The sequence below is a fragment of the Acomys minous genome (genome assembly GCF_964271855.1).
Source record: "Acomys minous genome assembly, chromosome: 3".
NCBI lineage: Eukaryota > Metazoa > Chordata > Mammalia > Rodentia > Muridae > Acomys > Acomys minous.
The window spans coordinates 71,616,879-71,631,602 of NC_140485.1; the positions used below are offsets into that span (position 1 = coordinate 71,616,879).

General features: G+C 44.2%; 1 protein-coding gene across 2 annotated transcripts; it reads left to right on the forward strand.

Moving 5' to 3' along the window:
• Positions 1–350: 350 nt before the first annotated feature.
• On the forward strand, positions 351–13,360 carry OSER1 (oxidative stress responsive serine rich 1). Of its 2 annotated transcripts, none has more exons than XM_084774426.1 (4): positions 351–502; positions 3,782–3,897; positions 7,783–7,896; positions 12,087–13,360. In XM_084774426.1, exons 2-4 carry the CDS (start codon positions 3,821–3,823, stop codon positions 12,769–12,771), a joined length of 876 nt encoding a protein of 291 aa, XP_084630552.1. In that variant the 5' UTR covers positions 351–502; positions 3,782–3,820; the 3' UTR covers positions 12,772–13,360. The 2 variants fall into 2 exon arrangements, with proteins under 2 accessions (XP_084630552.1, XP_084630553.1); XM_084774427.1 differs by lacking the exon at positions 351–502 and adding an exon at positions 602–1,280.
• The last annotated feature ends 1,364 nt before the right edge of the window (positions 13,361–14,724 follow it).

The window sequence follows — 14,724 nt, forward strand, 5'->3', positions numbered from 1 at the left end:
CAAAGCATTCTCGGAGGCCTCGGCTGCCGCAAACACTCCCGCAGCCCGCCGAACCCACATAGTTGCCTTGGGGACTTCAAGTGGAGAAGAAGGAACTAGCACAAGCTCACTCACGTGACAGGGAAGAGGAAGTAGGCACGCCCAAAAGCCTGCCGGGAGCGAACGCAAGCTAGGGGGCGGAGGGAGCGAAAAGAATAACAGGAAATGACCTAAGACGCACGTGCTTCGGAGAGGGGTTGGAAAGAGGGGGGGTTCGAAAGGCGGGGCCGCGGCCGTACGCCTGCGCACTTGCGGCTGGCCGTGCTGCCTAGTCACTGGGGTGGGAGGAGCGTGACCAGTGGGCGGGGCGCGAGCCGACGTGGCGCAGGCGCAGTACGACTCCGGAGGCGCGGGCCGACCTATCTGCGGGGTTTGGATCCGGGTCAGTCTGGCGCGGCGGTCGCGGGAGAGACGCTCCGAACCGACGGGGCCGGATCCCCGGGAGCGCCTCAGCCGCTGGGAGGTGAGCAGCCTGGCAGGATGAGGAGGGCAGGGACGAGGCTTCCGCCAGGCCTCCCATCCGCGGGAGGCGGAGTCCCGCCCTCCCGTCCGGTCGCGGCGCCGACTGCCTGGCCTGGCCTGGCCCTCGTCCGCCGCGGCCTGGAGTGCGAAGCTGCGCGGCCTCGCTTCCCGCCTTCCTGAGTTCCCGCCGTCCCCGGGCCGCGCCGGCCGCAGCTTCCCCTTTCGCTCTCCTTGCCGCCCTTTGCCCCTTCCCGCCTTTTCCCGCCCTGCGAGCCGCACTCCTCTTCGCTTGCCTCCCTGCGGCTCCGCTGGCTTCTACTCCCGCGCCCTCGGCGGCGCCGCCGCTTCCCTCCAGCCTCTTCGGGTCCGCGGTTGGCCCGGCGGGCGGGACAAGTGGCGTGACAGCTCCCCGTTCGCGTGTCCCCGGCTTCTGACCTTTCCCCCCTCGACCCCCTTTAACCGCGCCAGACCCAGGCCCCTGTCGAAAGGACCAGACGTGCTGCTTTGCCTGTGGTCGTGCGACTCGAGGGTTTGAGTGGGTGTACACGGAGAGGTGTGGTTGTGTTTTTGTCCTGGGGACAGATTGATGCTGTCGGGACCGTTCTCCTGGAGGGTTGTTGGGACAGGGCTTTTTATTCTCGGGGCTCTGTGCTTCTCAGAGGTTTGGAGAGTCTGTCGCTTTTAACTTTGTGAGGACGCGGGCGAATCTGATTTTTTTATTTTCAGACTCCTGAAGACGACTTGAAACTTAAGGGCGACTTACTTAGAACTTCAAAAGTGTAAGCAAGAATGTGGAAAGAGAGGCTGGCATGTGGTTTGACTTAAAAACCATGCAGAGTAACTTCTTACAGGCTTTTCGAGCTCTTTGGGAATTCTTTGAGAAGTCAATGCGGAGAAGGGGGTAATACTAGTGTCTCCCACAAATGTAGTGTTAATGAAGATAGGCATTCCAGTCACCTGGTGTATAGAGCTGTTGAGCCCATGTTTTGTGAGCAGAAAGGTAGGAACGCGGCGTGGGGTGGGCGGCGGCGGCACAGTAAGCCTTTTGTAATTATAAGCATGCTTTGCTCTAGCCCTTGCTCTGGGTTAAAGTAACTGAGAAAAAACAGGAGCAATCACAATGCTAGAAGTCTGAAAACAGTTTAGGCGGTGCTTAAGTTTTGGTCTGTAGCCAGATTTTTATTTTGGGCTGTTTGGGTTTTTAATGATACATCTCGATAGTGTCTCAACAAGAATGCTAAGTTTGTATTAACATCCAGGGTGGTCATCTGCATTACAATTATGTCAGCACTGTGTAATTAGACGTTTCGAGGTTCAACCAGGAAGCTTCAGAGCCCAAGTGTGAGATCCTGGAGGGCAGGAGTGAGACCCCTACTGAAATGGGGTTTCCGGGACCCTTGCATTCAGTTCAGCCTCTGTTGTGGCATCCAAGGTAGTGCTGGGAGTTCTGGAAGTACTTCTGCTTGTGGTGGTCACCAGTGTACATGTGGCTTGGTGCTTACCAACTATAAACCACACTTTATTAGATTATTTTTACATGTGTTATGTGTATGAGAGTAGTACATATGAAGGGCAGAAGGCAGCGTGGGGAGTTGTTTCCTCGTTATTCTAGTTCTAGGAAACAAGCTCAGGTGGTCAGGCTTAGGACCACGAGTCCTTACTCTTTGAGCCATCTCACCTGTCCCAATAAATCTTCCTTTGAGCCATCTCATCAGTCCTTATTTAATGGAGTTTTGGAAGCAAAAATAATTCGTTTACAACCTGTGCTAGACCTTTGTAGATGTGCAGAGCTCAGGGCATACCAGCACTCAGCCCTCCGATTAGTGTATAAAATAGTGTGTATTGGGAGGAGTCCTGCTCCAGTGAGGAATTAGAGACCAGTGAGGCCTGCAGCCATGTGAATAAGGTTTCCTCAGGTTTATGACCTGGTTAAGTAAACCAGATATGTGGGAGAGTGAGTTTACGTTGGTCGTCTCATGTTGAAGTGAAAACTAGCTAAGTTCTTTTGAGGATGAACATGCACATAAATGTCAAACATTGTGACATCTTGACCTTTGGAATATTAGAGGTCTCACAATAACATATAACTGGCTTCTGAGAAGTCAGCTGCTCCAGAATCAGAGACTACTGAAGGGGATCCATAGGCGCTCCTCTCTGTGAGAGTGCCTGGGGGGTGGGGGGGGGGGAAGGTAGGGGGTACCAGGTTAGAAATAGAAATAAAGGTAAAGAATATCCTTGGCTTTTAAAAAAAATCTCTCTCTCTCTCTCTCTCTCTCTCTCTCTCTCTTTTTAAAAGTTTTTTATTCCCTCTCCTTTTTTTGGATACTGGTGTGGTTATTTGTTCAAGATATAGTTAGTACTTTAGTACTTTGGTGATTTGAAGATTAGGCTTGAGAATTTATCAAGTTACTTGTGTTTCTTATTGCTTTAGTTGATCTTTTATCTCCTTCCTTTGTTCAAATGGAAAGTCAGAGTAGTAGAGATTGAGACTTCAGTAAAGTCAGTTGGTCAAGAGAAGGGCACAGTCTTACTTGCAGAACTGTATTCTATGTATTTTTCCTACTTCTAACAAGAGAAGCTCTGCTTTGTTCTTTATTGTTGTTTGAGTCAGATATCATTTGTATAATAACTATGGTTCACAAAGCTAACAAACCCCAAATAAAGTTCCCAGTCAGAAGAGTAGAGTATAAAATAACCAGTGATGACTGAAGTAAGTCTCCATTCCTGCTCTAACAACAGTAACATCTTGTTTTTCATGTGTGTTAATACATTGGTTAAAATTGCTTTGTACAATTGCTGTGGTGTCATAAATTCATACTTAGAATTGTTAAGGTCAGACTAGACAAATACTCAGTAGCATTCCAATTAATCAGAGTATTGCAGTTTGAGCTTTCTCCTATCTCTGATCACCATCATTTTGTTCATATGTTTCAAGGTATGTACAATCAGGGAGCTTTTTCCCCCTCAAGAGCCTGAAATACACTTTTTAGATTTTGTTTCCAAAACTGTAAGAGGATATTGTCATCAACTATGTAGGTGGTTTGAATACTGTGGTAGGTGTGTGTGTGTTTGTGTGTAAAATTTCATATATATATATAGATAGATATATAGATATATAATATATAATATATATATTATTTATTTTCTTAAGAAATAAGCCCTATAGTCTGGTTACATAAATTGCCACTTAGAATAAAAAGTTGTTTTTTTCCTAACAGTAATCATATAAGAAAATATACTCTTGATTGCACCGATTTTCAATTTTCTTATTTCTTTTTAGTATTAACAGAAACAGCCATAGGAGTGCAGAATCTTCACAATGAAATCTGAAGCCAAGGATGGAGAGGAGGAGAGCCTACAAACTGCCTTTAAGAAATTAAGAGTGGACGCATCAGGGTAATTGAATATGTAATGTGTGATTTGGGATTATTTATTTACTGGATTTAAATAGTCCTTTTGCTTAGACTGTTACTCTTCTGACTTCTTTGTTCATCCTAGGGTATGTTGTAAGTGGTAATAGTTTGACTCAGCTATATTCTGTGTAAATAACTGAAAAGCAGCAGTTCAGCTTTACTCTAAGGTTGAGTGTTTCGGTTTTCCTTCACTCTGAGGCAGTCCCTCTTCCTTATTTTAATCAAATGTTAAATGGAGTAGTATCCCACCAGGGACTTCTCAAGGGAATCACAGTTTTTTGTTTGTTTGTTTGTGTTTGTTTGTTTTTAACTAAAAGTGAATTGTCCCAGTAGAAGTCTGTGAAGACAGTCTTGGTTTCACAGTTTCTAATTGCTGGATATCTCTACGGAAGCCTGTTTCAGTAGGGGTGGGTCACCAGGATCAGCAGTCGTAGAGCCTTTAGATAAACTCATGGAAGTATCTTCAGACAGCTGCTATCTAAGCGTTATTATTCCACCCTTTACAAAATGTTGTGTGCAGATCAATTCTCCTCTTATGCTAGTTCTTCGGCCCCAAGTCAGGTGAGATCTCATGGCTACTGGAACCTGGAGGCTCAGAGTTGAGCACTGTAGTATTAGTGATAGTCCTAGTCACCAGCATGTGACTCTTGACTCTTGGCCTGAGGACTGAGTAAGCACTTGGAGCAGATTTAATCCTCTACTGTCCTAGAAGTCGGCGCTGCTGTCATCTTCCTACTGGTACAAGTTACAGTTGGAGTTTGAATGCAGTCTTGCTCCAGAACCTGCTCTTCGCCATTCTTTCATGTGGTCTGTTGCAGACAGCATGGGAACAGTTTACAAAGTAAAATCCAAAATACATGCTAGTAGCTGCCTGCTTGTGACTAGCACTGTTTCTGGCCCATCTTAGAGTATTTAGCTAATGATTCTGTTCAGTGAATGTTTGCTTCCATGGTACTTTAGAAAAATATTTTCCAACGATTTTTCCCCCAGCATGGTTTTTGCCATAGCAATACTTAGATAAACATTTTTGTTTTACATTTTTGAGACAAGGTCTTACTATGTATCCCAGGCTAGCCTACTAATCATGATCCTCCTTTCCTTGTCTTCTGAGTGCTGGAGTTACCATGTGCCACCATACCCAACTTTACATTGTCTTTTTTTTTGTTGGCGTGCTCTGTCCTGGGGATAGAACTCAGGGCCTTTCTTGTGGTAACTAAGTACCTTTGGTAATCCTTTTTGAGAAAAAGAAATAATGTGGGAAAACATAATTCTGGATTGTGGTTTTAGTATATTCTTTGTGGGTTTTGGTGCATAAGTGACTTAAATTTAAAAAATTCTAGAGATACACATATACGTGCATACAACTCCTCTAGTATATAAACCTATAGAAGTAATTCTTCATATGCAGACTTTCCTGATGCTTTAAAAAATTGAAATGTAAGCTTGGTGTTGTGGCACACAGCTTTAATCCTAGCACTCAGGAGACAGGCAGGACTTTGTGTTATGAGACCAGCCTGGTCTACACAGGGAGTCAGAGTACAGCTAGGACTATGTAAAAGAGACCCTGCTTCAGAAAGAAAAAATAAATTAGAGTAAAACTGAGCTGTTGATGGCATTAAAACTTACTTAGGCTGTTATAAAATGTCTTTTGAATATATTCTTACAGTTTATGGTTGTAAATTACATATTTGGGGCCTGGAGACATGGCTCAGTGGTGAAGAGCACGTTCTGCTCTTGCAGAGGACCAAAGTTCAGTCCCCAACAGCTATGTCTTAACTGTGTAACTGCAGCTCCAAAGAGATCCTGTGCCTCTGGCTTCCACAGAGAGCTGCTCCCAAAAGTGCATACTCATTCAGTTACAACTAACAGATACTAAGATACGTCTTTTTGAAATTATGTACTTGTAGCATGTGAAGTGCCTTTATCAACATTATAGGAAGAAGGAACAATAGAGACTCTGAGAAAACTAAGAGTAGACGGATGAGTCATTAGTGTGACTCAGCAAAGTAAGCCTTGTAGAGTCTGCAGTGTACGTTTCTGATCGCTTCCTACTGTTGTCGTGCACTCTGTGGATGGACTGCTGAGGACTGACTCGTTTAGCTTTGCCAGGAACTTAGCATGATCCTGTCCAACAGATTTTGATTTTCAGTGGTATTTGTCTTATCAGGACAAATATCTTTGTACTTCGTATACAACAGTAAACTTTTTAATGTGACTATAAACATTTAGGAAAAAATGATAAGAATGAGTCACAATTTAATCTCTAGATCACATACACACGTATTATGTACATACATATAAATACACACTTATATGTGGATATGTTTGTTTGTTTGTTGATGTTTTTCTAAGACATGGACAGGGTCTTTTTAGCCAGGCTGATTCCCAACTTGTGAACTTCTTTGGCTCCTGAGTTCTGGGATTGTGGGCATAGTGTTTAGATCATGATGTGCACAGACATTTATCAGAGTGTCTCTTATGATAATACAAACATGTGCTCATGTCATTAAAAGTTTTTTGTACTTGAACTTCTAGGAGTGAGGTTGGGATAGGGTCTTACTAGGAAGCCCAGGCATTTTTCTGTGTATGTGGCCCAGGCTGGACTTGAACTTCTTATAATCTTCCTCCCTTTGCCTCTAGAATTGCAATCAAGGGCTATCATGCTTCCTTGGCTGGTGTGTGTGTGTGTGTGTGTGTGTGTGTGTGTGTGTGTGTGTACGTACGTACGTACGTACGTACGTACACACGTATACAAAACAACATGGAATGTTATTCAGTGGGTGGTACCCATATGTTTTTGGTTGTTTTTTAAAGCCAAAATATCTCACTCACCTGGAGCTTGTCATGCAGGCTAGACTGGCCGGCCAGTAAGCCTTTGGATCCCGTCTTCCTCTACTCAGCTTTGTGATTACAAGCACACACCACTACACCGGCCTTTTATGTTAATTTTGGGCTTGAAACTCAGGTTCTTGTGTTACATGTATTTTGGAAGGACATATGAAAATGCTCATGTTGGTAGTCTTGGTACAGATGGTTCTCTTCTATATATTTTAAAAATGTTCTTCACTGGGAACCCATAGTACTTGTATACTTTTAAAGTAAAGATTTAATGCTGAGTAGTATTTCAGATTTGCTAGTTGGAAAAGTAGGATTTTTGTTTTTTCGAGACAGGGTTTCTCTGTGTAGCTTGGCTGTCCTAGACTCAACTTGTAGCCCAGGCTGGCCTCGAACTCACAGTGATCCTCCTGCCTCTGCCTCCCAAGTGCTGGGATTAAAGGCATGCGCCACCATGCCCAGTAAGTAGGAAATTTTTTGTAAAAGTTGTGAAGTACTCAAAAGTGTGGTCATTTGTTAGTTGAGTTAACTCTTAAAGATAGGCTTTTAGTTCCTGTGGCTGTGGTTCCTTAGATAAAAGAGTGGTCAGTCTTATTAACAGTCTCCCTGAACATAGACTTGATCTGCCTCAGATAAACAGCCTAAAAGTCTATTTATATCCTACTGCTGGTTACACTTACAGATCGCTCTCTGGCTTACGATTTTGCAACCATGGGTTTTTAGGAATCTTTCCAATTTGGTTTTGGAGACACGATTTCTCTGTGTAACAGAGTTCTGGCTGTCCCCAGTACTCTCTTTGTAGGCCAGGCTGGCCTTGAACTCAAAGAGATCTATCCATCTCCCTCTGCCTCCTGAGTGCTGGGATTAAAGACGTGCACCACCACTGCCCAGCTAAAAAAGCTGAGTTTTGGGAACTATATGTAAAGGAGAAAGAAAATAAAGGTATTACTCAAAGTTGTAGTAGGGCTAGTGAGGGTGGAACGTTATCCTTATGATAGTTTTCCATCACAGTAACCTTTGTTCTTGTCCTCAGGTCCATCATATCTCTTTCTGTTGGAGAAGGCACAAGTGTCAGAGCATCAGTCAGAACAGCAACAGATGATACCAAACCTAAAACCACGTGTGCATCTAAAGACAGTTGGCATGGGTAAGAGTGCCCTCCCTCTCGTTATAGTTACTTATTTGGGGTGTTGAACCTGCCTGGGAGTGTGTGTAGAAATCAAAGGACAACTTGTGAGAGTTGGTTCTCCACTATATATGTTTCAGGAAGCAAACTCAGGTTGTCAGGCTTGGCTTAAGCACCTTTATTCTAAGCCATCTCTTTGGCCTGGGTAAAAGCTTCCCATAGGAAAGATTGTGTTTTCTTTTGAGGTTTAACTTTTTTTAATTAAAATTGATGTTGTGTATGTACATGCATATTTATTTGTATGTGTTTGTATATGCATGCTTGTCTGTATGTGCGTGTGCTTGTGCAGGCCATAGACAGTGTTGGAATCCCTGGAACTGAAGTTATCAAGCAGATGTGAGCCACTTGATGTGGGCTTTCTGCAGGAGCAGCAACTGCTCTTAACCACTGAACCATCTCAGCCCCTGCTCTGAAGAAAAGACTTATCTCAATTCTGTTTCTGTTGCTGTGAAGAGAGGCCATGGCCAAGGCAGCTGATAGAAGAGTGAGTTTATTTGGGGCTCAGAGCTTCAGAGGGTTGAAGTCTATGCTCATCATGGCAGGAGCATGGCAGGCTGGCAGGCAGGCGTGGAGCAGGAGGAGTGGCTGAGAGCTCACATCTTGAGACAAGTTATGAGGAAGAGTGATACTGTACGTGGTGTGGGCCATTGAAACCTCAGAGCCATCCCCCAGTGACACACCTTCTTTAACAAGACCATAGCTCCTAATTCTTCCCAAACAGTTCCATGAACTGGGGACCAAGTATTCAGAATTGAGCCCGTGGGTCCCATCTTATTCAAACGAGGACACCAAGTAACTTACGATTGGGTTTTCTTTCCAAGTGTCCAGAAAGAGAGTATGCTTGATCCAGCCTAAGGTCCAGTGATTCTTCTCAGACACTCCCATTGTGTGTCCCAGACTAGCTTCATGTAGCTTCTCAACTTCTGGGATTACAGACCTGAGCCATTATGCCTGGCTTCACAGTTTTTAATAACGAGTTTACTTAGACTTTCTGTGTGTCCTGGTTTTATGTTTTGGCTAGTGCATGGTAGGCAAGCACGCTTAGCAACTGAGCTACATCCCCAGCTGTATTAGTATGTAGTATTATAATAGCTTTTGTCCTAAGGTCTGCTTGTGGGGGTTTTGCTGGAGTGGGTGGTAAAGGACAGCTCCAGAGTCCGTTCACTCTGTTTGAAATACACCAGCTCTTCTAATATGTTCTCCTATCCTTCAGATTTCATGGTGCTGTTGGATTTTTTTATTTTATTGTTTGTTGTGTGTGTATACACACAAATATGAGCTGTGTACCCCAGCACACGTGGAAGCCATAGAACAGTTCTGCGGAGATGGATCCTAGGAATTGAGCTCAGGCTGTTAGGCTTGGGAAACAGCTGCTTGTAACCAGAGCCATCTCCCCTGTTGGATTCTTGAACTAAGATGCTACCTTTCAATGCCCAGCAGGACCAACTTATAGGTAGTAGCTAGTTGGGTCCCAGAAAGGTTGGAGAGAAGAGTGAGAGGGGTCACCCCAGCCTCATCTCCACACCTCACAGTTTTGTAGCCCCTGGAGAGGAGTGTCCATACGCTGCTGAAAAACAAGCGGGGCAGAGTGCATGATGAGCATGTGTGAAGAAGCCCTTGGCTTGATCGATGTCCTAGAAGAAGCAGCAAATAGAGGGTCAGGCTTAAATTGCCTTACAGTTTCCTAACCTTTGTTGTACATAGATTTATCTTTCTGTGAGTAATTCTCATAGCAGCATTCTTCATTTAATCCCAAATACAGTTAAAAAAATTTTTTCCCTTCCTATTTTTGCTCAGTGTAACTGAGCCTGGACTTGCGCTCACATTCTCTCCATGCGCTGCACTTCTGAGGGCTGGATTTACAGTCGTGTGCTTCTGCCTAGTTGATCTCCCCACTCCACCCTCTTCTCTCTTCTCCCCCTCAACTCCCGTTGAGACTTTTGTTTGTTTGTTTGTTTTCTGTTTTGTTTTTGAGACAGGGTTTCTCTGTGTAGTCTTGGCTATCCTAGACTGGCTTTGTAGACCAGGCTGGCCTCGAAGTCACAGAGATCGACCTGCCTCTGTCTCCGAGTGCTGCGATTAAAGGTGTGCGCCACCACACCCGGCTAGAGATGTTTTGTTTTGTTTTTTTTTTTTCGAGACAGGCTTTCTCTGTGTAGCCTTGGCTATCCTGGACTCGCTTTGTAGACCAGGCTGGCCTCGAACTCACAGCGATCCGCCTGCCTCTTCCTCCCGAGTGCTGGGATTAAAGGCGTGCGCCACCATGCCCGGCTCTCGAGATGGGTTTTTATGTAGTCCTGGCTGTTCTGACCAGGTTGGCCTCAAACTCAAGAGATCTGCCTGTCTGCTTCCCAGAGTTCTGGGATTAAACTTGTGTGCCACTATGCCCGTTTCGATTTTTATTTTTTAACATTCTATGTAAGGGCCATGAAGATAGCTTAGTGGGTAATGGCGCTTCAGTGCTGCCAGCCTACACCTCTGAGAGCAATTTCAGGGATCCAGGTGGTGGAAGGAGAGAACCAGTTCCCAAAAGATGTCTTTCATGTGTGCACTGTGGCACAGGAATGCCACTTCCTTCCCAAAATAATTAAGTTTTATAAATAAATAAATAAATAAATAAAGTCCTGCTTTTCCTTCTTCTTCCTAATTTGCTTAATTATAAAGTCTTTTCTTTGTTCAGCCTTTTATTTAAATGCTTTGTAAATATTTATATGGTGCATCTAATAATTATCACTTTCGAGAAATCTTAGGGACACCAAATCCTGTGTATGTTTGTGTATATGCACACACATATTCACATGTGAAGGTCAGGATTGATACTATTTGTGTTCTTCACTTGCTATCCCCCTGGGTTTTTTGCTTTTTGTTTTTGTTTTTTGGTTTTTGTCCCAAATGATTTATATTCAAGTTGCATAAGTACAGAAGCAAGCCCTTACAGCTCAATGATTAAAAAGCAAGCAATTAAAACTTATTAAAAAAAATCTAAGCATACATTTCTGAAAGCACACACAGGAAATATTCTTCACAGTGTATGCCATTAGACGAATGCAGAATAAAACCTAATACAATCCTGCACACAAATTAGAATGGCCAAACATTGACAATAAAATGATATTAGAGGAGTATATTAATGAGTGGTTTTGGAACTCTCAAATAACTGAAATGTTTATTGACAAATTATGCAATACACTTTGATGTAGAATATTATTCAGTAATATATAAGGGAAACATCACTGATACTTGTAATAACAGCAACAAACCTCAAAAATGTTATACTGAGTGAAAGAAGGCAGAAAGTAATGAATGGTTTTTATGTTTCCATTTTTGTGGAATTGTGAAAGAAGCAAAATGAGTCCTTATGAATAGAGTGTAAGTCAGAGATTGTTCACCTGAAGTACTGGGACTGAGCAGAGAATTAGTGGTTGCGAAGAATTCATGGGAATGTTTAGGATTACGAAAATATTCTATACCTCTTTTAGACAGAATAGTAGTTGTTAAAATTTGTCCAACTCCAAACTTGGCGTGGATGCATTGTATTACAGGTTCTCCCTCGGTTTTTATGAGGTAAAGTATTTGAATCTGGAGCTGCCCTTCCTGGGTGGCTGGCGGGACAGCAAGTCCCAGGGCCTTTCTGGCTTCCCAGCACTAGCATTATAGGTACATGCCACTGCGCCCAGCTTTTTTTCATGGGTGTTGGCGTGGCAGGTACTTCACTGACTGAGCCAGCTCCCCACTTCTGTTACTTCTGTTGTTTGTTTTTGTTGGCTGTTAACATGATTTGTACCACTGACACCCTGTTGATAGTACTGTCATGGTGGCTTTTGTAGCAGTTAGTCTTAGTACTGGAGCCACATTCAGAATGAGGGGACTGCATTTCAGTTTTACTGCATGAGTTTACATGCTTCTCCCATACTCAGAAGCCAAGAATAGAAGGAATTAAGTGTCCTACACCATGTGTCCCATGTGCCTGGGTGATTGTGTTACCTCACTTGTTTCTGTAGACTAAATAGGAGATGCTGAACAAAGTCTTAGGCAGTTTGAAAATAGAGGCATTGATGAACTTACACCCAGAGGTCAGTTTCCAGCTCTCATGCCGTCTCTCTCAGGTGGGCGCTGTATCGCCACATCTTCTGTGTCTTTTTCTGTTTTAGGTCCACAAGGAAGTCTTCACGAGGAGCAGTGAGAACCCAGCGTCGTCGACGCTCTAAGTCTCCTGTCCTTCATCCTCCCAAGTTCATACATTGCAGTGCAACAGCATCTCCTTGCAGCAGCCAGCTCAAGCACAGAAGCCAGACTGAGCCGCCTGATGGCAGCAGTGGGCGGGGAATTTCAGCCCCCAAAGAGTTCAACTCAGGAGAGAACTCCACTTCTCTTGATGTTAATCACACAGGGGCAGCCATCGAGCCTCTGAGAAGTTTGGTTCCGAGGCTCCCATCAGAGAGTAAGACAGAAGAGCCCTCCGATGGTCCCCAAGTTTCCCAAGAAAGTCTTACAGCCAACGATCTCTCTGACTTTCAGTCTGTTTCCAAGCTAAGCCAAGGCAAGCCATGTGCGTGTGTAGGCAAGGAGTGCCAGTGTAGGAGATGGCATGATATGGAAGTGTATTCCTTTTCAGGTCTGCAGAGTGTCCCTCCTTTGGCCCCAGAACGAAGATCGCTTGAGGACTGCTCTCAGTCACTGCACCCCAGAACTCTGTCTGGCTCTCCTCGATCCTGTTCCGAGCAAGCGCGTGTCTATGTAGATGATGTGACCATTGAGGACCTGTCAGGCTACATGGAATATTACTTGTACATCCCTAAGAAAATGTCCCACATGGCAGAGATGATGTACACCTGATAATAGGAAGCTAATTCATGTGCTTTAAACCAATGAAAGGTTGTTGTCAGAGGTTTAGTTAAGGGCAGACCCGGTGGCCACTCTGAGAAGACATCTCTATCTGCTCACTGTGCTTGCAATAAAACTTGTCTTGGCATCTCAGTTAATCTTCATTCTGCCAGTTCACTGAGTTCTTACGTACCTGTTAAGACAAGCAGGTCAAAGAAAATCTCCTAAAAACGTTCTGAGGGCTGAAGAAACCATAATGACTGGAGACTGGCAGCAGTGGGGACAGTGAAATCCTCGTAAGACAGCATATTTCAGACCTGCTTACGATGTGGCAGCCAAGAAGCTCAGACATGCTTTTGTAACTGAACTTAACACTTGTCGGCATGCTGTAGATGCCAGCCCAAGAGTAGAGCCTGTAAGACTCATTTAAACTGTTCTTGGTTTAACACGGGTTTGTGTCATTAAAGGTTTCTTATGTTGCTGTTGAGTCAGAGATAAAAGGTTTAGATTCATTTTGAATAAACCAGGTGGCCTGTCCTATATTGTTTGAGGGAGTCATTAACTTTACTATCACTAAATAAATCCCTGCTGGTGCTGTTTATCCAGAGTTATAGTGTGTTGTTTCTCAAACTGGCTGTTTAAAGTGAGATTGCTAAGCACCTGAAGTATATGTGTGTATGTGTGTGGTACTTGAAATCTGTGTGTGTGAGTCACCTCTGTGGTGTTTTATGTAAGTGATGTGTTTCTTAAAGCCAATTGTAATACAGGTCTTATGCCTCACGTGCTTCAGATATTTGTGATCTCCCACCCTAAAGTCCCTGGATGGTTTCATACCTATCCTAATATGCTTCTGGTGAGTCATGGTAAAAATCCTCTCCAAACAGTGCTCAAAGGGATCGAGCTCACTCCCAGCTAGGAGGGTGAATTTTTATTTTTATTGTTTGGTTTTTTGAGACAGGTTTTCTTTGTGTCTCGGAACTTGCTCTGGCTGTCCTGGAACTTGCTCTGGTGGACCAGGCTGGTATTGAATTCACAGAAATCCATCTGTTTCGGCCTCTGGAGTACTGGGATTAAAGGCATATACCACCGCTGCATGGCTTGGGAGGGTGAATCCTTAAATTCTTACTTTTTCCAGATGAATTGGTCAGTCAGTCTCTCTCACCCGCACCCCAAATCTCTTCATCTCTCCCTCCCTCTCTACTTCTTTTCCCCTCCCTTGTGCCCCCCCCCCCACTCCCTTAGATACTGGCTTGGTACACCAGGCTGCCTTTGAATTCAAGAGATCTGTGCCTCTGCCTTCTAGCGCTGGGAGTAAAGGCATGTGAATTCACATTATCCATACCTACCAAATGTGAAAAATGTCCAGCCATGAAAAATAGGAAATTTGCTTTATCAGATGGTAGGGTAAGTCTAAATTGTTCACTGGCCTTAGTGTTGACTCAGGACAGTGGATCGGCTTCACACATAAATCTTTTGCACTTGGGAGAAGTAGAAAACTTTTATAGATAGGTCTAGAACCCAAGCTTTGGAAAATAGCTGCTAGCTTAGTATGCATCTAGTAAGGAGAAAGCACTTGTTGGAGCAAGAAGCAGAACGCCACTGTGGCACAAAACACTGGCACTGGTGGTGACAGGATGTACACTGTTTGGTATGTCTTAAGGCAGCTTTTCCAGGTCGGGATGAGGAGAGTAGGGTTGTTTGCTTTGCACATCCCCTTAATGCCTGAGTTCATAGACATCTGCTACATGTATTCTCACAAAAGACCACAAATTAGGTGATCACCAGTAGCTCCAGTGCACCTCTAAGGTAAAGTCTCAGTGGTCTGAAAACTGGCCTTTCAGAAAGATTCCTCACCGGGCAGTGTTGGCTCATGCCTTTAATCCCAGCACTTGGGAGGCAGAGAGGCTGGTCGCTGTGAGTTCAAGGCCAGCCTGGTCTACAAGGCTACACAGAAAAACCCTGTCT